The 21201-nt window shown below is 49.3% G+C and overlaps 1 protein-coding gene across 1 annotated transcript; it reads left to right on the top strand.

The window, feature by feature from the left end:
• The first annotated feature begins 3190 nt into the window (after window positions 1–3190).
• CTSC (cathepsin C) lies at window positions 3191–19679 on the top strand. The gene is made up of 7 exons (XM_075337558.1): window positions 3191–3465; window positions 9480–9625; window positions 10321–10484; window positions 12512–12667; window positions 13032–13144; window positions 13224–13355; window positions 17592–19679. The coding sequence occupies exons 1-7, from the start codon at window positions 3291–3293 to the stop codon at window positions 18092–18094; spliced, it is 1389 nt and encodes a 462-aa protein (XP_075193673.1). The 5' UTR covers window positions 3191–3290; the 3' UTR covers window positions 18095–19679.
• The last annotated feature ends 1522 nt before the right edge of the window (window positions 19680–21201 follow it).

Genomic DNA, 21201 nt, shown 5'->3' with positions numbered 1-21201 from the left:
GGCAAAAATATAACTTTCACTACCCCCTTGGGATCAAACCAGCAACTTTCAAACACATAACAGGAGCCCTAGCTGTCCTAGCTGTTGAGCCACTAGCTTTGATGATGTCAGAGGAAGGATTTTACATAGATGAACCTGCATTGCAGTCTCTGATTACACAGGACACGGAGCTCCATTGTGCAGTGCAGCATCTCTGTGTACTGTATTCTATAAAGAGAGGAAAAAAATGTTGTTTCTTCTAAAAATAATTTAAAAAAATAGAATAATTTAATTTTTATTGCGCTTTTTTTTAAACTAATAACCGTCACAAATCAGCAAATAACATGGAAATATTTGGTGTCCCTGTAATCGTAACGACCCAAACAACACAGTTATCAGATTATTTATGGGGATCAGTAAATGAGGTGAAAAAATGGCGCAATTATTTTTCTCTATTAAAACCCATAAAAATGTAATAAAAATGTATCGCTGAGGCCGTGTTCACACGTAGCGTAAGGCTATGTGCGCACGTTGTGTAATTACATGCAGTTACGCTGCACTTTGTAGCGCAGCATAACTGCATACGTCCTGCGTCCCCTGCATAATCTATGGAGATTGTGCAGGGGCCGTGCGCACGTGGCGTCTTAGAGCGCAGCGCTTCGGCTGCTGCCCGAAGCGCGCGTTCTAAGAAGTGACATGTCACTTCTTTCCTGCGCTTTGCCGGCAGTCCCTGCTCTGTCTATGGCAGGAGCTGCATGCAGAGCGCACGTTCTCTGCCGGCACCATGCGCTTCAGAACGGAGCTTTTCAGCTGCGCTCTGAAGCGCACCTTTTAGGTGCGGTGTAGAGCGCACACGTGCGCACATAGCCTTAATGCTGCGTTTTTTCCACACAACGGAATAACAATCTTATCTAATTATTGCGTGTTTGCTGCGTTTTTTATGTGTTTTCCTGGATATTTGATGCAAGTTTGGTGCAGATGGGAATCCGGGTTTTAATGCTTTAATACTACAGAAAAGCTTTGATTCTGTGTTTAAAAATGTAACTGCGTTTTTTTCCAGGCTCCACAAAGAAGCCTATGGAGAAATAAAAGCACCAAAACCGCAGATTTCATGACGTCTCATCCACTTTGCTTGGACAATTAGTCCTTGTTCACATGTAGCGTTAATGCCGTGTTTTTCTGCTCCTTTCTTGCACATAAATTCTGCTGTGTTTAATTGTTCCAAGCAAAGTGGATGTGATTCCATGAAAAGACGCCGCTGAACTCTGCGACTTTGGTGCTTTTTTTTATTCTCTAGAGGTTTCTATGTGGAGCTTCAAGAAACTGCATGGAAAAACTGCAGATACTGACTGCAGAATCCGAGCTTTACTGTACTATGAAAACACTTAGGCTAGTTTCACACTTGCGTTGAACGTCATCCGTTGCAGTGTGTTGTGCGACGGATGCAACGGATGTGTTGCATATAATGGCACAACGGATGCAACGGATCGTACAAAACAACGGAATCTGCTTTTCTTTTTTCTTCTTTACAGTTTACCGGGAGCAGACTATTGTGAACGATCAGCTGATCACCCGGCCGCCAGGTAATCAGCTGATCGTTCACAATAGCTGGCCGCCGGGTGATCAGCTGATCGCTCAAAGCAGCCGGCCGCTGGGTGATCAGCTGATCGTTCCGCCGCTGAGAATGCGTGCGGGGGGCGGAGTGCGGGGTGGGTGAAGCCGAGCGGGGCCATGGCGCTGAGGATGTCAGTGCCGCGGGGACTGCATGGCTGGGGACAGGTGAGTGTGAGTGTGTGTATACATGCGGAGTGGAGTGTGGGAGGGGGCGGAGCCGAGCAGGGAAGTGTCGGCCTCCCTGCACACGTAGCCAGGGTAAATATCGGGTAACTAAGCAAAGCACTTTGCTTGGTTACCCGATATTTACCTTGGTTACCAGCGTACACCGCTTAGCGCTGGCTCCTTGCACATATAGCCAGGGTAAATATCGGGTTTCTAGGCAAAGCGCTTTGCTTAGTAACCCGATGTGTACCCTGGTTATGTGTGCAGGGAGCCAGAGAGCGCATGCGCAGCGAAATCCTAAGGATTCCGCTGCTCAAAAAATGTTACATGCTGCGTTCCTTCCGCCCGGCAGAAGCAACGCAGCATCGGCTAGCGGAAGCAACGCAGGTACTTCTGTCACAATCCGTCATCCATACAAGTCTATGGTAAGCCGTTAACGGATTCCACTGTTTTCCAAAACAGCGGATTGTGACTGAAGGAAAACAACGCAAGTGTGAAAATAGCCTTAAAAACGCAGATTCACATCTGAACCAAAAACGCAAGAAATAATGGGGAAAAGGCATAAAACATGCAGCAAAAATTGAATAATCAGAGAAGATGAGAAGATTGTTATTGTGTAGTTTGATGCAGTCAGCAGCAGAAACAAAAAACACAGGATTTCTGCAACGTGTGAACACGGCCTTATAGGCACAAATAAGCAACATGTCATATAGTGACGCTTATAGAAATATGAGAAAGTTCTGGCTGCTATGAATGAATGAACAGTCCGGGACTCTGCTGAACATCCCTCACTGCCAAATGGGTGTGGTTTGGGGTGTGGCTAGGGGCGTTACCAAAATTTGACTCAGCGTGCCACATTCTTTATCCCTCTTTGTATTCTTCAAAAGTTGGGAGGTACGCGTAGGTGACCAGGCTACTTTATAGGGTAATATGCATTTTACATGGGAGTCTACAGGCTATTTGTGCCTATTATCAAAAGGGGACTTCAGCCCATTGTCATGAGAGCTTCCAAAACCTCTTCCCCATTGCAATCTATCAGAGATCGGCTTTCATGTTACTCAACCCCAAATGCCGAAAGCTGATTGGTTGCTATAGTGCGGAATAGTTGCTTCTTAACCAATCAGAGAGCTGCTTTCATTTTACTCAACCCCAAGAGTTGAAAGCTGATTGGTTGCTATCGTGAGGAATAGTTGCTCTTAACCAATCAGAGAGCTGCTTTCATTTTACTCAACTTTAAGAGCCGAAAGCTGATTGGTTGCTATAGTGAGGAATAGTTGCTCTTCGCCAGTCAGCTTTCACAGTCTGGTGACCACAGGCATCAGGTTTGTACGTCTTTTACAGGGCGGCCGACATATTGGGACTTTCTGTCAATGTTCCCACTTTTTACAAGACCGTGTGGTGTCGCTTGAGACGAGGCCCCTCCCTCAGATCACGTGACCGTCTCACCTCCGTCGCTTTCCTGCTGTCATGTGACCGCTGACACTATTTAACCCTTACGCATCGCTGCTCTTCCGTAGTCACAGGACAGGAAGATGGAGGGTTTGCGTTCGGTGCTGGTGTTTGTGCTGCTGGCGGCCTGGAGCCGGCCCGGGGCCTCTGACACCCCGGCCAACTGCTCCTTCCCGGACCTGGAAGGCACCTGGGAGTTCCAAGTGAGCCCCAGCAAAGGAGGGGCCTGCAACAAGGACATAGACTGCTCCCAGCTGGGTGAGACGGGGGAGGGGAGCGGGAGGACCTGGGGGGCAGGGGAGCTGTGGGGGAAGGGGAGCAGGGTAAGTCAGGGTAAGTAGAGTGAGGTGACCTGGGGGGGAGGGGAGCAGGATGACCTGGGGGGGAGGGTAGGAGGGTGAGGAGAGAGGTGACCTGGGGAAAGGGGTGCAGGGTGAGGTGACCTGGGGGAAAGGGGTGCAGGGTGAGGTGACCTGGGGGAAAGGGGTGCAGGGTGAGGTGACCTGGGCGGGGGGGGGGGGGTTTGGCGAACGGAGCAGGGTGAGGTGACCTGGGGGGGGGGGGGGTGCTAGGGGAGCAGGGTGAGGTGACCTGAGGGGGGGGAAGGGGAGCAGGGTGAGGTGAACTGGGGGGGGGGGAGGGGAGCGGAGCAGGGTGAGGTGACCTGGGGGGGAGGGAGCGGAGCAGGGGTGAGGTGACCGGGGGGGGGGAAGGGGAGCAGGGTGAGGTGACCTGGGCGGGAGGGGGGGGGAAGGGGAGCAGGGTGAGGTGACCGGGGGGGGGGGGGGGGGGGGTGGAAGGGAGCAGGGTGAGGTGACCTGAGGGGGGGAGGGGAGCAGGGTGAGGTGACCTGAGGGGGGGAGGGAGCAGGGTGAGGTGACCTGGCGGGGGGGGGGAAGGGGAGCAGGGTGAGGTGACCTGGGCGGGGGGGGGGTGGAAGGGGAGCAGGGTGAGGTGACCTGGGCGGGGGGGGGGGGAGGGAAGGGGAGCAGGGTGAGGTGACCTGGGGGGGGGGGGAGGGAGCAGGGTGAGGTGACCTGGGAGGGGGAGGGGAGGGAGCGGAGCAGGGTGAGGTGACCGGGGGGGGGGAAGGGGAGCAGGGTGAGGTGACCTGGGCGGGGGAAGGGGAAAGGGGAGCAGGGTGAGGTGACCTGGGCGGGGGGAAGGGGAAAGGGGAGCAGGGTGAGGTGACCTGGGGGGGGGGGGAAGGAGGGAAAGGGGAGCAGGGTGAGGTGACCTGGGGGGGGGGGAAAGGGGAGCAGGGTGAGGTGACCTGGGGGGGGGAAGGGGAAGGGGGGAGCAGGGTGAGGTGACCTGGGGGGGGGGAGGGGGCTGCAGGACAGCGGGGGTGACCTGGGTAGTGAGGGGAGTGGGGTGACCTGGGTGAAGGACAGCGGGGTTACCTGTTGGGAGGGGAGTGGGGTGATGCATGGGGAGCGGAGTGACCTAGGAGCAGGGTGTGGGGAGGGGAGTGGGGTGACTGGGAAGTGGGGTGACCTGGGCTCTGAGGTGAGGCAGAAATGGTGTCCTGAAGCCAAGTTCTGGGTTCACAGTGACCTAATGTGCTAATGAAGTGTGAGCCTTTGGGGGTGACCTCCTGGGATATAATGGAGTGCAAGCCTTGTGGTCCGGCTCAGCTGTGTCATGTGACCACTTCTTGGCCTCCCCCGCACCTGTGCTGTTGTATACTCCGTTGTGAGCTGTGGCCCGGGTCACCTGATCTGTGATTCTCCTGGTTAGGAAAGTCCCTTCTGTCATCAGATACAGATAGCGCGGGGAGTCCACTGCTAGTTGCAATTTTGGCGCTATCGTAAAATGGTCGGGGGTAATGGTCCAAGGTGATTTTATTCCGCAATGTACGTGTGACTTATCTGAGGGAGGAGATGTGGTCTCTGACACGCCGAATAGTCACATTTACCCATTACCGCTGACCCTCATCTTATGACCGCGCAGGAGTCCACTGCTATTTGCATGTTTGGCGCATACTCCTGGTGCTGCGGCTTTCTATAGCAGTGGTGCCTGTTCACACCTATCAGGGGAGCACATCTGATTATATTCCACTAACGTTTGTAACATTAGTACCCTATTAGCGCCTTTTGTCTTTTCAGTCTCCTTCAGATGCAAGATGTAACAGCAGAAATCTTCATGTTACTAAAGATGTTCTGCAGCAGCTTTGTGCTGGGTCATTGCTTTGCTGCTAGAATAGCCCATGTCCTTCCATACGGGCTGTAGAGTGTGAGCTCTGTGGACGAGATGGTGATTTAGGGTCACGTGATCACGTGTTTCCTCCTTCCCTAAGTGCAAGCTCTTCTGCTTCCCTAATCTTTACACCAGTGCATTCTGGGATATGTGGAAATTCCCCCTGGGAATAGAAACTAATAAATACCCATTCTGGCAGAGCCGGGTGACAACCAATAAGGCTGCAGGAATTAGGGGTCACTTTGCAGTCCCCCTCCACTAGCCGCCTATCACTGCCTTGCTAGGTGGCCCATTAGGAGCCTTGAGTTGGGTGAGGCGGTGTTGCAGGGGATGTTCTGCAGCATCTGCGCCCGGGCCCTGCTGTGTGTGGGCGACTAACGTGCTTCTGCTTTCGGTTTTAGGCTGAGCGGTCGCGGCTGCTACTTTCTATATTAAGTTACAGCGTCTTGTAACTAATCCCCACAATGTAACTGCAGGATCTGTGCCTCCAGCACTGAAAAGGTTAATCCTGCCATTGTTTTTCCCTCTTCCTCTATTGTGCAATGTGCCCAGTAAGGTGCTGTTACCAGTTTGCCTGCAGGACTGGTTCAGTCTTGTCACAAGGTCCCAGCACCACTATCTGTGAGGTCAGGCGGCTGCTGTAAAGCCCGGGCTGCAGATCAGCAGTGTCTACTTCTCGGTGACACTGGACAGGGTCTTTCTGCATTAAGCCTCATGCAAAATTTCACTTCTGTTATGAAAGGGAGAATAAAAAATAGTTGGCTGTTTTACTAATATTGTGCCATACTTAGAGGGTTTGTCCAAGGATGACTCCCCTTATGTAAAACCCCAATATACCTTATTGAAGTTGGATGAACCTGTTGCTTTCAGGGAAGAGGGGACAAAACACAATTATATGATGTTTGGAGGGGGGCTCCCAATACTGCCCGACAGATGACACCAGGGGAAGGAATATGCGGCCAGCTGTACCTTCAACGCCCAAACAAGAAGAGGAGCCCCTGATGGAGGAGTCTGGGCGAAACCGGACGATGTTCGATCCTGCTGATATCAGTTTGCATGGTGGGGTGGAAATGTTGAGGGGGCTCTCCTGACTCCACAAATTATCCTTTTTGTTCTTCCTGGAGATGAGTCGCTGACGGAAAAGTCTGGCAGTGACTCTCATACTAGCGTGCGGCTGAGAGTTCTTCTGTATGGGGGGCAGGAGTGATGGCTATTATAGGTCGGCCAAACGATGAAGGCTCTGCTATGTACAGTGTATGATGGCTCCAAGCTTTGAAATCATGATCTAAAACATATAGTAGTGTCAGGCTAACCACACACGAGAACGGTCACTTTACTGACCGCAATCTCTCCACAGTTCCTCATACACATGACCGCTTGGCCAAGTGGTCATGTGCACTTAATTGGAGAAGGATAGAGAGTAGTGATGAGCGGGCACTACCATGCTCGGGTGCTCTGTACTCGTAACTAGTGATGAACGAGCTATGAGTACCGAGCATGGTAGTGCCCGCTCATCACTAGTTACCAGTACTGAGCACCCGAGCATGGTAGTGCCCGCTCATCACTAGTTACCAGTACTGAGCACCCGAGCATGGTAGTGCCCGCTCATCACTAGTTACCAGTACTGAGCACCCGAGCATGGTAGTGCCCGCTCATCACTAGTTACCAGTACTGAGTACCCGAGCATGGTAGTGCCCGCTCATCACTAGTTACCAGTACTGAGCACCCGAGCATGGTAGTGCTCGCTCATCACTAGTTACCAGTACTGAGCACCCGAGCATGGTAGTGCTCGCTCATCACTAGTTACCAGTACTGAGTACCCGAGCATGGTAGTGCTCACTCATCACTAGTTACCAGTACAGAGCACCTGAGCATGGTAGTGCCCGCTCATCACTAGTTACCAGTACTGAGTACCCGAGCATGGTAGTGCTCACTCATCACTAGTTACCAGTACTGAGCACCCGAGCATGGTAGTGCCCGCTCATCACTAGTTACCAGTACTGAGCACCCGAGCATGATAGTGCTCGCTCATCACTAGTTACCAGTACAGAGCACCTGAGCATGGTAGTGCCCGCTCATCACTAGTTACCAGTACTGGGCATGGTAGTGGTCACTCATCACTAGTTACCAGTACTGCGCACCCCGAGCATGGTAGTGCTCGCTCATCACTAGTAGAGAACTTATGTGTATGAAAAATAAATGGACACACAAGGTCGACTGCTTGATCCTGATCTTCCCCCAGGAAATTATGGGAGCCCACCATACATAACAGCTGACTGCTGGGCTCTGAGCATGGTCATCTATGTGCACACATTTCTCCATCTTTCTTTGGCATTGGATGTAAAGAAGGATTGCCAGCTCCTCCAAAGGAAGGCCCTGTAGGGATCCTGACATACTCTAGGAACCTCTAAGACTTTGGTGCCGTATCTGTGACCGCTTTACTTAGGATTGATGAAGACCAGTTAATAGTGAACATCCAGCTTGTTTGCCCCAGTGTATATGCCTTATAGAGAGAGAGGGGTCCTCCTCTTATAAAGCAGAATAAAGAAACACTCTAGAAGATTTCCCCTTAATCCGGAAGCCTTAGCATAGACATTTTTTTTACAAGGACTATTAGAGATAAGTTGATCTAACGTCCAGTCCGGTTCACTCTACCAGTTGAGCCATCTTTTTTGCGCCTGGCATTCCTGGTGCCTCTGGTCGCTGGTCCCCATTATATTGCGGTGCCTAGTAAGCACCAGAGGCGGAAATGATGCCTGGTGCAGAAGTGGGGACCGGCCTGGATGCTGGACCATGGGGGCGACAATCTTCTTGCTCTTCTCTAGTGACTGATGTTGGTCAGTAGGACGCACTGGTAGGCCTCCCTGCTTTTGCTGATCATCACCGGAGGCTCAGCATTGCCCCCCCCCCCCGCCCCGCCCTGCCCTTCCTGATCACTGCCTTTACTAAATGGGGATGTCTGGACACGTAACACTTTCTAGATAAGACATACTATAAACTTAAAGAACAAAAGGTATGATACTCTCATTTTCATGTCCGGCACCAGTCACTTCCACATTGGGCTAAAGGCGGAACTGATCACGACAAGGATGCAGAAGTGAGCCGTGCCGGACAGCATGAAATCTAAAAATACAATAAATGAACGGCTTATTCCCACCTTCATAAATGGATATTGTCGAATAGTGCTTGTAGTAAATATAAGCCATTTACAGCTTTAGGCCTTCACACGACCATGCAAAACGCGGTCCGTGGTGAGGCATGCATGTGTATTTGCCATTTGGTGTCCATGTGCTATCAGTGTAACAACCAGATAGCACACGGACAGCATGGACTTGTATACTTGCCTGTCCTCGGCGCTGCTGTTACTTCCAGGTCTGTCATGAGTGCAGTGAATATGCATGAGGCATAATGAGCGGGACCAAGAAGCAACAACAGCGCCGGAGACAGGTAAGTATACAAATTTATTTTTATGTGGCCTGTGTTTTCTCTTGTACGTGTCACACGGATCACATCAGTGTGCGGTCCGTGTGACACCCGTGCTGCCGCCAGAAACGGACTTGTCGCCCTGTGCAGCAAAAGCTCTTTGTTTTTACCCTCTTTAGCCATATAAGAAGATGGCTGATCACCGGGCATCCAACCACTCCCAAAATTGAGACTCTAAAATTGTCTGTTTGCATGGTGGACAATTGTGCACAGGCCAACGGACCGAGACAGTAAATGAAGCAGAGAGGCCACGGGTACTTTGTAACCTGCCGTCAGTCCAAGGGCTGTGTCCGGTTTTACAGCTGGTCTCATTTAAAGTGGCTCAAGTTGTAATACCGCACACCACCTGTCTATATCGGGGGTGCTGTTTTGGAAGAAAGTTGTGCCTAAAGAATACCCAAGTTCACTGTTCTCAGTGCTTGTCGGATGCCTTCAGACTGTAGGACACGTCCTACTCCAAAGGTTTCCGTTTTGTGAATATTCAGCCTATAAATACTGGAGGGGAGGGGAGGGGGGGGGGGTTGAGTATACGGCCACTTATGGTGAGGTGGTCACACAAATGTAGAAGTCTAAACCTCTCGTTATTTTAGGGTCGGTGGAAAAGACGGCCAAGTTCACGATAAGACAGCTGGACATTGCCGAGGATGATCTGGGAAATGTCGGCTACGTCACCATCATCTACAACCAAGGATTTGAAATCGTGGTCAATGGTTACAAGTGGTTCGCCTTTTTCAAGGTATGTGTGGCCTATTGTAACTTTTTGGGTTTTGGGGAAACTCGGGCAATCCCATAATGCACAAACTTTTTTGTATAGCCTGCCAGTGCGGCTGTGTGACAGCAGATAAAGGGGGGGGGGGGGGGTCCGTAGAGAAGAAGAGTGCTTCGAATGCCACCGATTTCTCGTGTCCATTGATGTAGGAGTAGATGGCAATGTTTTTAAGTTTTGCTCCCATCATCTATAGCAATGGGTCCATGACTTCCTATTGCTCTTGGGGTGGTCTTTACACCCCCAGGTGGCACACCAGGAGACCCTTACATAAGGCTGGAGCTCAATGTTTATATGGTCAACAAAACTCAGACTAACCGCAGTTCTGACCCAGACTTGTAGCCCCAAAGACATTGCCTTAGTTCTGCAGACCTATTACTCCATAGTAACAGACTACAATGAAACCTTCTGTAGTCTGTCGCCAACTTCTCCCAACATGAATGTGAAGGAGAAGCCGAGGATGGAGGCCAGTCTGTCCTGAGGGGTTTTATAGTGAAGGCTTTTCCCTACAGACTCTCATACCCTTCATATATTGGGGTTTTCATGACCCAGCACCTAACATAGCGGTGGGTGTACGATGATTATAGGGTTATACTTTATGACGATCTCTGAGTTTGGTGATTCTTGTAGTTTATGGTCAGCCATGTTCTTCACTCCCCTTTCAGTATGAGCAGCACGGATCCAACGTCACCAGTTACTGCCATGACACCTTACCTGGCTGGGTGCACGACGTACTGGGCCGTAACTGGGCGTGCTTCGTCGGAAAGAAGGTCTCCTCCACATCGGGTGAAAAACTAAACCCAACGCCTTTTCCCAAGAAAGAAGGATGGTGAGTCTCGTAGTATAAATGATTGCAGGCCAATACGTCCTCGTATATGCACAGCACATAGGCTGTTGCTATTTCATGTTTATAGCTTGTCGCCTTTGTTTCCAGCGGCCCATTTCAAAGGCTAGGCAGGAGCGCTTACAAGCTGTTTGCAATACAGCTTGCCAGTGCTGCTTAAAGCTCCGTGTGCTTACAAGCTCCTTAGAGGACACAGTTTGGTTCAGCGGCTTAACCATTCAACTGGTCTGAAATATCAATCTTCAAGAGTGTACATGCCCCTTCTCACCTCCGGCAATGAGGAGGCTAGGGATCGCCACCGAAGAACAGACCTGACATCACGTTTATAGATTTACCATATAAGCTGGCCTGGTAATTAAACACACTGCAAATAAAAAAAAAAAAAAATTATGTATATGTATGAAAATCCTTAGGAAAGGAGGAAACTTATAAGATGGAAAATTTGCCACAAGGGATAACTGCAAAGCACAATGTCTGAACATAGCCTTACCAATAAGTCACTCCAAAAGTAGCTGGTGTCGAATATTGACCGTACTTTTCGCTTTTATAAGATGTTCCCCCCAAATTTAGATAGGGGAAAAAAATGGGGTCAGTCTTCTAATCTGGTGGTGTTTTACTGGAGCTGGGGGCGGTGAAGATGGGGGGGTCACAGGCCATGGTGGAGTAGTGCGATGGTGCAGCAGGTGCGCCAGATACTCGCGGCTAGGCAGGAGGAGCATCCAGAAACTGTCGGGCTTCAAAGAAATGGCGGCCGGAGTCGGGACACTTGCGCAGTTTGAGCTATCGGCTCAATAACATGCCGAGATCTCATCTGCGCCATTTTCCTTTTAAAGGGAACCTGTCAGGTCAAAAAAGCGTTCTTACCTAAAAGCAGCAGCCTGTGTGCGCTATTAACCCCTTCCTACCCATCCCTATGTTATATTGTGTAATATGAAAGTAATAAAATAACGTTTTATTACTTTCATATATATTATGTAGATGACAGGGTCTCTAGCCCCATGGGCGTCTCATCGCCCTGTGGGTGTCTACACGCTTTCCATGGTATTGCGTCCCTGTGGGCGTGATACCATGGTTTTACATCAGCGACGTGACCGTCGCAACTTCAGAATCTCGCGTACGCTCAAGCTTGCCATTCTCGCCGCCTCGTCCTGGAGCTTGTTTCTCCGCTTCTGTCGCACACTGCACATGACTGGAACCGCAGGCGTCTTCTGAGCATGCGCAGCGCGCATCAGAAGCCGAGAGGCAAGCGCCAGGATGAGGCTGCGAGAATAAGTGCGCACGTGAGATTCTAAAGTAGCGCCGGTCACATCGCTGATGTAAATCCATGGTAACACGCCCACAGGGGCGTGATACCATGGAAAGCGTGTAGACGCCCATAGGGCTAGAGACACTGTCATTTACATAGGGAATATGAAAGTAATAAAAGGTGATATTGTGTAATATGAAAGTAATAAAATAACACAGGGATGGGTAGGAAGGGGTTAATAGCTCACAAAGGCTGCAGCTTGTAGGTCAGAAAGCTTTTTTTTTTACCTGACAGGTTCTTTTTAAGTCTACTGCATGAAGATCAATGGGCCGGAGGTGGCGCATGCACAGATGAGATCTTGAGCCGAGAGATCAATCTGCGAACACCCCCTTACTACGGGCCCTTTATTTGAAGCCTGCACCGCCAATGTTTTCAGAATGACCCCTGCCTTGCAGAGGGGGGGGTACAAATTTGAGGACGCCGGGGGAGGGATGCAGGATTCAAGTTATGGAAAGGTGTGATCCATCGCAGGTCCTGGTAGCTTGCTCTGCCCCGATCACGTAGATCATTGTGGGTCAGGAGGGGAGAGGAGTCCTCTCAGCGATCGGTAAGGCTGAGTGTCTGCGTTCTCCATCTCGGGAATCTGCTGCCCTCCCTTTTTAGCAAGAAAAAAAAAACTTGCTAAAAACTGTTTTTATAGTTTTTAAAAAATACAATAATTATATCCAAAATGTGCAAAAAGTACAATTTTCCTCTAATTCTTCAGGATGTCGAGCATGCCCTTCAAAAGCAACCTCGGATTTGTGCAACAAATAAACTCTGTCCAGAAATCTTGGACCGCGGGGCCGTACCCTGAATTGGACGGGCTGTCAATGGAGGATCTTCTGAGAAGAGCCGGCGGGCGAAAATCTAAAATTCCCAAGTACGTCTATCTGTGTATGAGTCTCCAATACTGTGGTATTGTGCTATGTCCCATATGGGTGGGGGGGGGATGCACTGGGTGAAACCCAAACTGAGGGTCAAGGTGCCACTGGCCGACTACGGGTACAAGGCGTTTTAAAATGGAGGTATGTTAAGGTTGCAAAAGCTGTGATACTATGAAGTTACTCCGGTGTCGGCAGTATAACACAGCCCGCACCCCATGCTGCATGAAGCTGGTTCCGCTCCACAGCTGCGGCAAATATTTGGCTATTTGGCAGATGTTAAGGGGTTTACACTATAGAATTTTATTTATTTTTTTTTTTTTTGCTCTGAAAAATAATTTTTCTCCCTTTTTGATCTCCCAGTATTCCGCCTCCAGCTCCTCTGCCCACCGATGAGAAATATCAAGGTCTCCCCGATGCTTGGGATTGGCGCGATATTCAGGGGATCAGCTTTGTCAGCCCTGTTAGGAATCAAGGTACGGTCACCCCCATCAGCCTGTATCCCTCTCTTGTTTACCGCTGAAGACCTGGAGTGACGCGTGCCTTCTTATGTAGGATCTTGCGGCAGCTGTTACGCCTTTGCAACCATGGGAATGTTGGAAGCTCGTATCCGTCTGCTGACCAAACTGCAACAGAAGCCCGTACTGAGCCCCCAGCAAGTGGTCTCCTGCAGTAATTACTCCCAGGGTAAGTGGCTCTGCTGCCTTGTAATGTAAAATCACACATTGTTAAACCTAGAATGATGGCCTTAATACTTTTTACTCAGAAGGTGACAATCTATGGCGGCATATTTAGCAAACATCCATCTGTCAGTGTTACACCGTACATTTAGGGCTCATGCGCACGTAACTGCTGAGTATTCTGCAGCGATTTGACAGCACATGTGCGCCAAATCGCTGCAAAAACACTGCATAATGGATGCAGGTTTTTTTTTTTGTACAAAAGCCGATTTTTCATGCACTGTGGCTGCTGCCCCCTCCATAAACAGAGTGGGAGCTGCATCCATAGCGCACAAATTAATTGACACGCTCCTTTTTATGGACGCACGGATTTGGGTCAAAATTTCAACACCCAAATTGCTGCATTCATAAAAGCATCGTGTGAATGTATCATGCACAATCTACATAGACTGTGCAGGGGACGCATGCATTAACGCTGCAGTGCTATACACTGCGTAAATGCATGGAATTACGCAATGTGCACATGAGCCCCCTCCCCACCACCACCACCAGCTGATGGCTGATTTAATTGGCTATCCTGTGCCTTTAATGGCCGCGGGTAGAGCAGAGATCAGTCCATGGTTGTGAACCTGTTAAATGCCACTGTTAATCTCTGACTGCAGCATTTAACATTTCACAGGGCGCAAAGCGGATGCCATGACAAGCGGGGGTCAGCTGAAAACCCCTGTGCTTGTCTCAATTCACCTGTGAATGCCAGATTGTAGCTGGCGTTCATGGGAGACTATAGTGATTTCACTATATATAGCGGTGCTGGTACACTGCTGTGTTTACCACAAGATCATATTACTAATATTATTAAATAATATTATTATTATTGCGCTATTTATTCCATGGCACTTTACATGTGAATGGGGTATATAAAATAAGGACAAGTACAATAATCATAAACAATACAAGGCACAGACTGGTATAGGAGGAGAGAGGAGCCTGCCCGTGAGGGCTCACAGTCTACAGGGAATGGGTGAGGATACAGGAGGAGAGAGGAGCCTGCCCGTGAGGGCTCACAGTCTACAGGGGATGGGTTAAGATACAGGAGGAGAGGGGACCCTTTCCGCAAGGGCTCACAGACTACAGGGGATGGGTGAGGATACAGGAGGAGAGAGGACTCTGCCCACGAGGGCTCACAGTCTACAGGGGATGGGTGAGGATACAGGGGGGGGGGGGGGGAGAGGACCCTGCCTGCGAGGGTTCAGTCTACAGGGGATAGCTGAGGATACAGGAGGAGAGAGGACCCTGCCCGCGAGGGTTCAGTCTACAGGGGATGGGTGAGGATACAGGAGGGGGGGGGGAAGAGAGGACCCTGCCCGCGAGGGTTCAGTCTACAGGGGATGGGTGAGGATACAGAAGGTGAGGGTAAAAGGGAAGCGTAGCTTAAAGTCCCCTAAGGTGACTATTAAAGGGAACATGTTGCCAGGTTTTTCCCCTTCAAAACAGTGTCCACCACTGTTCTAGAATACTGTATATAAGATCCCAGGCCGCTCTGTATAACATAAAAGACCTTTTATTGTACTCCTCTAGGGAGCGGTCCGGCATGGTGGGCGTCGCTGATCTCTGGTCTGGCACCTTCCCTCTGCTGCCTCCTTTCCAGCCCCTTGTAAACGACGCATCCTATGTCATTCACACAGAGGCCGCCATTGCGATCCTGCGCAGGTCCATTTTCATCTGTCCTACTGAGGGCAGATCACAGTATTGTAGTGCGCATGCGCGGGCGGTCTTTGACCTTTCCTCATGCCTGTGCATTACAGTACTTTGAAATGCTGTCAGCAGGCAGATCAAAATGCACCTGCACAGGATCGCAATACCGACCTGTGTGGATAACTTTGGACGCGTCATCCACATGGAACTGGGAAGAAGGAGGAAGTCTATAGCAGCGTCGCCCCTCTCGCCGGGCCGGAGATCAGCGACGCCCCCATCGCACACGGTGGTTTTCATTACGTTATACAGATCGGTGTGTCTGTCTAAGCTATAAAAATATAAAATCTGATCCGATTTTGGTAAACTGTGTAAGGAGGCACAAAAAAAACACCATTTAGTTTTTTGCAATTTCAAGAGAGCCACTTTTGACTTTTAGGATTGCTTCTTCCAATAGGTGGCGCTAGAGTTCATCCACTTCCTCCCTGAACCGACACTTGGCAATGTGCACGCCATCCTAAAGAGCGGGCTTCCGGTGAACGTTCATTAGACCCCTCACCACAACCGGCTGCTCTGTATAATGAGCTGCTTATCGGGAGAGGGGCTGAGAATTAGCAATACATGTCACTGTACTTTTTTGTAAAAAGGAATTCTATTATCAGCTGCCAGAGGAGGAAGGAGACTGATTCTGGCCAAGTGGAGTTGATTATGGAGGTTCTGGCTGCAGAAAAGGAAATTGCTGGTTCTGACTATGCCGTTACTCCCCCCCTGCGTTCAGAGCCCAAGGGCTAAAGGAGCCTAGTGGATGGTATACGGGCCTTACTGACTGCCGGGGCATGGCTGTAAGCATGTGTTTGTAACTCTTTCATCCACATCTATGTAGCCAAGATGGAAACTCTGGCATACTCGCTGCTGAAGGTTATAGGTGCTGTTGATATGATGTCACTGCTGCACTCAAAATTGGGACTGGACCCCTAATTTGCCCCATTATGGTACGGGTTATAACAGCCACTCAATGTCTCCAGCGCAATCTTTCTTCATCACATTTTGCACTAAAGCTTTTGTATGGGGTTTTGTCATCAGTCCTGGAAGTGACTGTCCCATTATCGGCAGCAAACGCCTTGATCACATTAGGAGCTGTAGAAGATGGGATGTGAAGATCTTCAGAGCTATTGATATCACCAAGCACAAGCAGTCTAATTGGTGTAATAGTATTCCAGGGCTGCTCACCGCTCTTCTGTCTTTACCCTCAGTTACAAGTGATAAAACTAGTCCACCATTCATAGTCACGTGAGGTTGAAACAGAAGTCTAATCTGTAAATTTCTGTCCGTCTGTTTCTCAGTTTCATACTGAACATTTGGGTTTTATAAAGATCTAATCTGTTTCTCTGGACACTTAGTGTTACATGATTTTTAATATTGAGAGAAGCCACATTTACACATAGATTAAGGTGAAAAGACCTGTAGCCAAACGTTATCGTAGACCTACAGGAGGTGGTCAATTTCAGAGGCTTGTGGTCAGTTTGTGCATCAGTGTGCGCTTGGGCCACGTTCACACATGTCCAAGCTCTTGTGCGACCTCTGGTCACGAATGTATACAACCATAATTTTATCATTTCTGAAGGCCAGCGTTGTACAGCCGAGTATGAACATGCCTGACCCAAATGTGACAATATCTGGAGACTTCCAACCAGTTCAGATACCACAGTCCACATTTAGGCCGGTTTCATATTTGGATGGAACAGGTTTCCTAGACTGACCCTACAAATCGGGACCCTGAGCTGTCCCTTATCCTGACGGTAGACTTAATAGTAGTCAAGGTCGAGCCTCCAACGTAGGATTGACCCAGACGGAGCCCAACAACCCACCAACACAGAAACAGACCAAAAAAATCTGCACCAGGGGGATAACAGATGGTGTACAGGTAGGGGTACAAAGGAGGTAGGAGAACAATAGCAGCAGTAATGAACAAGACATCATCTCTGCTCCTTGGCTAGCTCCTAACTGAATAGAATAATCAGCAACAAGTCCAGGAAGCAGAGGGCTTAAATCCTGGCTGGCAATTGATCTAGCTGAACTAGTCTGCTGCTGCAACACAAAGTGCATTAACCCTACGAGTGTTTGAGTGAAGAAACCAGTTTAAAGTGCATTGTCTAGATCAGTTGTTCCCCAACTCCAGTCCTCATGACCCCCAAAAGGTCATGTTTTCAGGATTTCCTTAATATAGCACAGGTGATGCCTTGATAATGATTCCATCACCTGTTCAATAGTAAGGCAATCCTGAAAACATGACTTGTTGGGGGGTGGCCACGAGGACTGGAGTTTGGGGAAACCCTGGTCTAGATGGTCCTGAGCCTGTCCCTTTACACATACTTGAATATATTTTGTGGCCCAAATGCTCTAGGGCCTTCACTAGGTTTTTAGTTTTTGGAGGTTTTTTTGCCGTGAGTGTTTTACGCTAGGATTTGATTTTAGACCCCTTTTCCTCAATATTTGTTTGCACCTTGCCAAGACTTTGACATCCTTTTGCGTTCATGTCTCTTCATTGCAGGTTGCGATGGTGGCTTCCCTTACCTGATCTCTGGCAAATACATCCAGGACTTCGGCATCGTGGAAGAGACCGATTTCCCGTACACCGGCCAAGACTCTCCCTGTACCCTGAAGGATAACTACTACAGATACTACTCCTCCGAGTACCACTACGTGGGGGGCTTCTACGGTGGCTGCAACGAAGCCTACATGAAATTAGAGTTGATATTAGGGGGTCCCCTGGCCGTAGCCTTCGAGGTTTATGATGACTTCATGTATTATAAGGGAGGCATCTACCACCACACCGGGCTGCAGGATCGATTCAATCCCTTCCAATTAACGAACCACGCGGTTCTCCTGGTGGGGTACGGAGTGGATTCCAACAGCGGCGAGAAGTACTGGATCGTGAAGAACAGCTGGGGGGAGTCATGGGGAGAGAAGGGTTTCTTCCGAATACGGAGGGGCATAAATGAGTGCGCCATCGAGAGTATAGCCGTAGCTGCAACACCTATACCAAAACTGTGAGGGGAATCGTCACGTGTGGGATTGTGGAGGTGGGATTGCTCCAGGGTGGGCATACACAACGATTAATGAATCTTCACAACAATGCTGGAACTGAAACATAGGGGGTGGGGGGTGCAAAATCACAGATCAACCCCTACACAATGGCAAACTTTACAGCTTAGGTCTTACAACAATTTGTCAAAGTTATTCATAACTTCTTGAAAAGGGGGAAATCTGTAAAAGATTCTTTTAAAATATGGCTGCTGACAAGATCAGACTTATATATTTGGGGGGTGGGGGAGACATTTTTCCTGTAGTGACCACTACAGGTGAAATGTATTATTACATGGTGACTATTCAGATAAATGGCTGTCCATGTAATGGACCACTTGGGTCTGACAGCGTGGCTCTGATCCAGCTTCTGGTGGGGGAACACTTCCTCTTCAGCATCCGTATAGCCTATCAGTATGTGGACATATGGTCAAGGGTTTGAGATCCCATTATATTTATATTTATATATAATATATATATATATAAATAATAAAAAAAGGTACGCCACCAGAGTGGTATATGGCCTCAATATTGAAAGCTTATTCAGACCTCCAATACTGGCAAACAAGTGCTACCTGTGGAAATCACGGAGACCTGTCCAATTGTGATCCGACGGTTGGATCCAAATCTGCAGTGCAAGTCTATGGGTCCATGGGAAATTCGGGCTGCACGCGGATGACATCAGAATGCAGTCTGCTTTTCAAAAATTGTCAGGAGAAGGTGGTGAAATTTTATTTAATTTTTTTTTTTTTCCCCTCCTATCTGGAAAAATCTGAGGCTCTTGCGATGTCCGTGTGTGACTTACCATTGAGGGCATGCACCACTTTGCACACTTTAGAGCACTCTTGACCAATTTGATTAGGAGCTTGGGGGATCCCCCCCCCCTCCACTACACTCACCCCTTCCTATCGATCGACCGCCCCTATAATAAAAAAAAAAAATTGAACTTGCCACATCTAAAATTTATATAAAATCACTGTCTCCGGATCTCGTGACATGTCATCTGACCACTGCACCCAATCAGAGGCTACTGATTGGCTGCAGCCTTTAATATTCCAGCAGAGCAAACTGAAGAAATACTAAAAGACTTGGAGTAAACAACCTCTTAGGTAGTGTACAGACACAAGGCTCGGACCCCCTTACGGCGAGGCAGCGTGACTCTAGCTGTGTGTAGGATTCTGCGGCAATCCTAGGTCTGGCTCGGTGTTATGCTGGCGGTCTGGGTAATGTGGCCATATTGAATCTGGCTACCGCCTGCCTTAGATGTGATTTTACTTTCCCGTTATCTTAACCAAAATACACACACACATATATACACATTTCCCCCCATCCCCTACGATATAGCCGTTCTTCTGCACGGCTATATTCAGACCTCGCTTTGCCATCACTAGGGTCAGCCTTCACACATACTGCGAGCAGAGGTGGACATGTGCACTAGGAGAGTTCTCTCCATAAAGGGATTTTGTGCCTTAATGAGATTTATTATCAGGGAATTTTTTATGTGTTTTTATCCCATTTGTGAATTTTAATAATCAATAAAGAGTGTTTATAAAAAAAAAAAAATCACAATGGTGGCTTTCCTCTCTGTGCAATGTTCTTTCTCCCTCCCCGCTCTAAACCCCCTTCACCATAACAGCATCGGAGCTTTCCTCACCATCAGGGCCGTATTTGCCACTAGGCACATGTGGTCCGGTGCCTGGGGCGGCGCGCTGCGGGGGGGTGCACTTTCTGGCTGCATGCGCACTACAATACTCTGATCAAAGTGCACCTACGCAGGACCTCAATGTCGGTAGTGCGGATGACGTAGGACGCGTCATGCACCCAGGCTTCAGAAGAGGGGCAAAGATGGCCGAAAGAGGAGGCGCCAGTACTGAAGAACAGACACCCATCCGACCAGTCTGCACCTTACTGACTGCCCCTCAGGTGAGTATTTATATATATATATCATGTTAGGATGCTGTATATGAGAGCCTACTGGTGGTGGCCGCAGCTTATAGGCCCCAAATCTGGTGACAGGTTGCCTTTTTAATATTGGCAGAAAAATCTAATTTTTATTTAATATACAAATGAGGGCGCTTTGGTGCACAGTTGGTGGGGTCTTTGCTTTGGTGCACCGATGGTGGGGTCTTTGCTTCCCTGCACCGATGGTGGGGTCTTTGCTTCCCTGCACTGATGGTGGGGTCTTTGCTTCCCTGCACCGATGGTGGGGTCTTTGCTTCCCTGCACCGATGGTGGGGTCTTTGCTTCCCTGCACCGATGGTGGGGTCTTTGCTTTGGTGCACCGTTACGCCCTCATATTTGTATTTTAAAGTCTTGTTTTTATTGACCGCGCTCCAATAGTAAAAGTGAGTGCTGTCTAATATTAGCTTGTATGTCTGATTTTACCACTCTTACTAAGTGAGCGCTGTCAGTCAAAAGAAGGGACTGGCTTTCATATGCAAATATATGGGTGCACCAAGGCATAGGTCACGCCAAGGGTGCACCGAAGCTCCCTCATTTGCATTTAAAAAAAAAAATGAAGCAAATATTAAAGAGGTTGTCCAGTCTAGAATGACAAGTCTGCAGTCCCTCTGTGTGTCACTCAGTGCACTGGGAGGAATCACAAATCTGCAGTCACAAACTGCGCTACGAGGATTCTCCGGTGTCTACGCCGAGAATGGCGGTCACGTATGCGATATGCAGAGTCCCAGCTAGAACCTGTCTAAGGCCCGCTTTACACGCTGCGATATCGTTACCGATATCTCTAGCGTGCGTTCCCGGCCCCATCGTTTGTGCGACACAGGCAAATCGCTGCCCGTGGCGCACAAAATCACGCGGCCCCTTCACACTACTTACCTGCCTAGTGATGTCGCTGTGGCCGGCGAACGCCTCCTTTCTAAGGGGGCAGTTGGTTCGACATCACTAAGCGGCCGCCCAATCAAAGTGGAGGGGCGGAGATGAGCGGGACGTAACATCCCGCCCACCTCCTTCCTTCCTCATTGCCGGCGGGCGCAGGTAAGGAGAGCTTCCTCGTTCCTGCTGTGTCACACGTAGCGATGTATGCTGCCGCAGGAACGAGGAACAACATCGTAGAAGCA

This window comes from Anomaloglossus baeobatrachus, chromosome 2 (assembly GCF_048569485.1).
Source record: "Anomaloglossus baeobatrachus isolate aAnoBae1 chromosome 2, aAnoBae1.hap1, whole genome shotgun sequence".
In the NCBI taxonomy this organism is placed as follows: domain Eukaryota; kingdom Metazoa; phylum Chordata; class Amphibia; order Anura; family Aromobatidae; genus Anomaloglossus; species Anomaloglossus baeobatrachus.
This window is presented reverse-complemented; position numbering and strand designations above follow the sequence as displayed.

Coding starts and splice junctions, on each gene's coding strand:
- CTSC (XM_075337558.1), top strand. CDS start 3,291: ATGGAGGGTTTGCGTTCGGTGCTGGTGTTTGTGCTGCTGGCGGCCTGG. Junction 13,145..13,223: donor CAGCCCTGTTAGGAATCAAG/GTACGGTCACCC, acceptor CTTCTTATGTAG/GATCTTGCGGCAGCTGTTAC. Junction 13,356..17,591: donor CTGCAGTAATTACTCCCAGG/GTAAGTGGCTCT, acceptor TCTTCATTGCAG/GTTGCGATGGTGGCTTCCCT.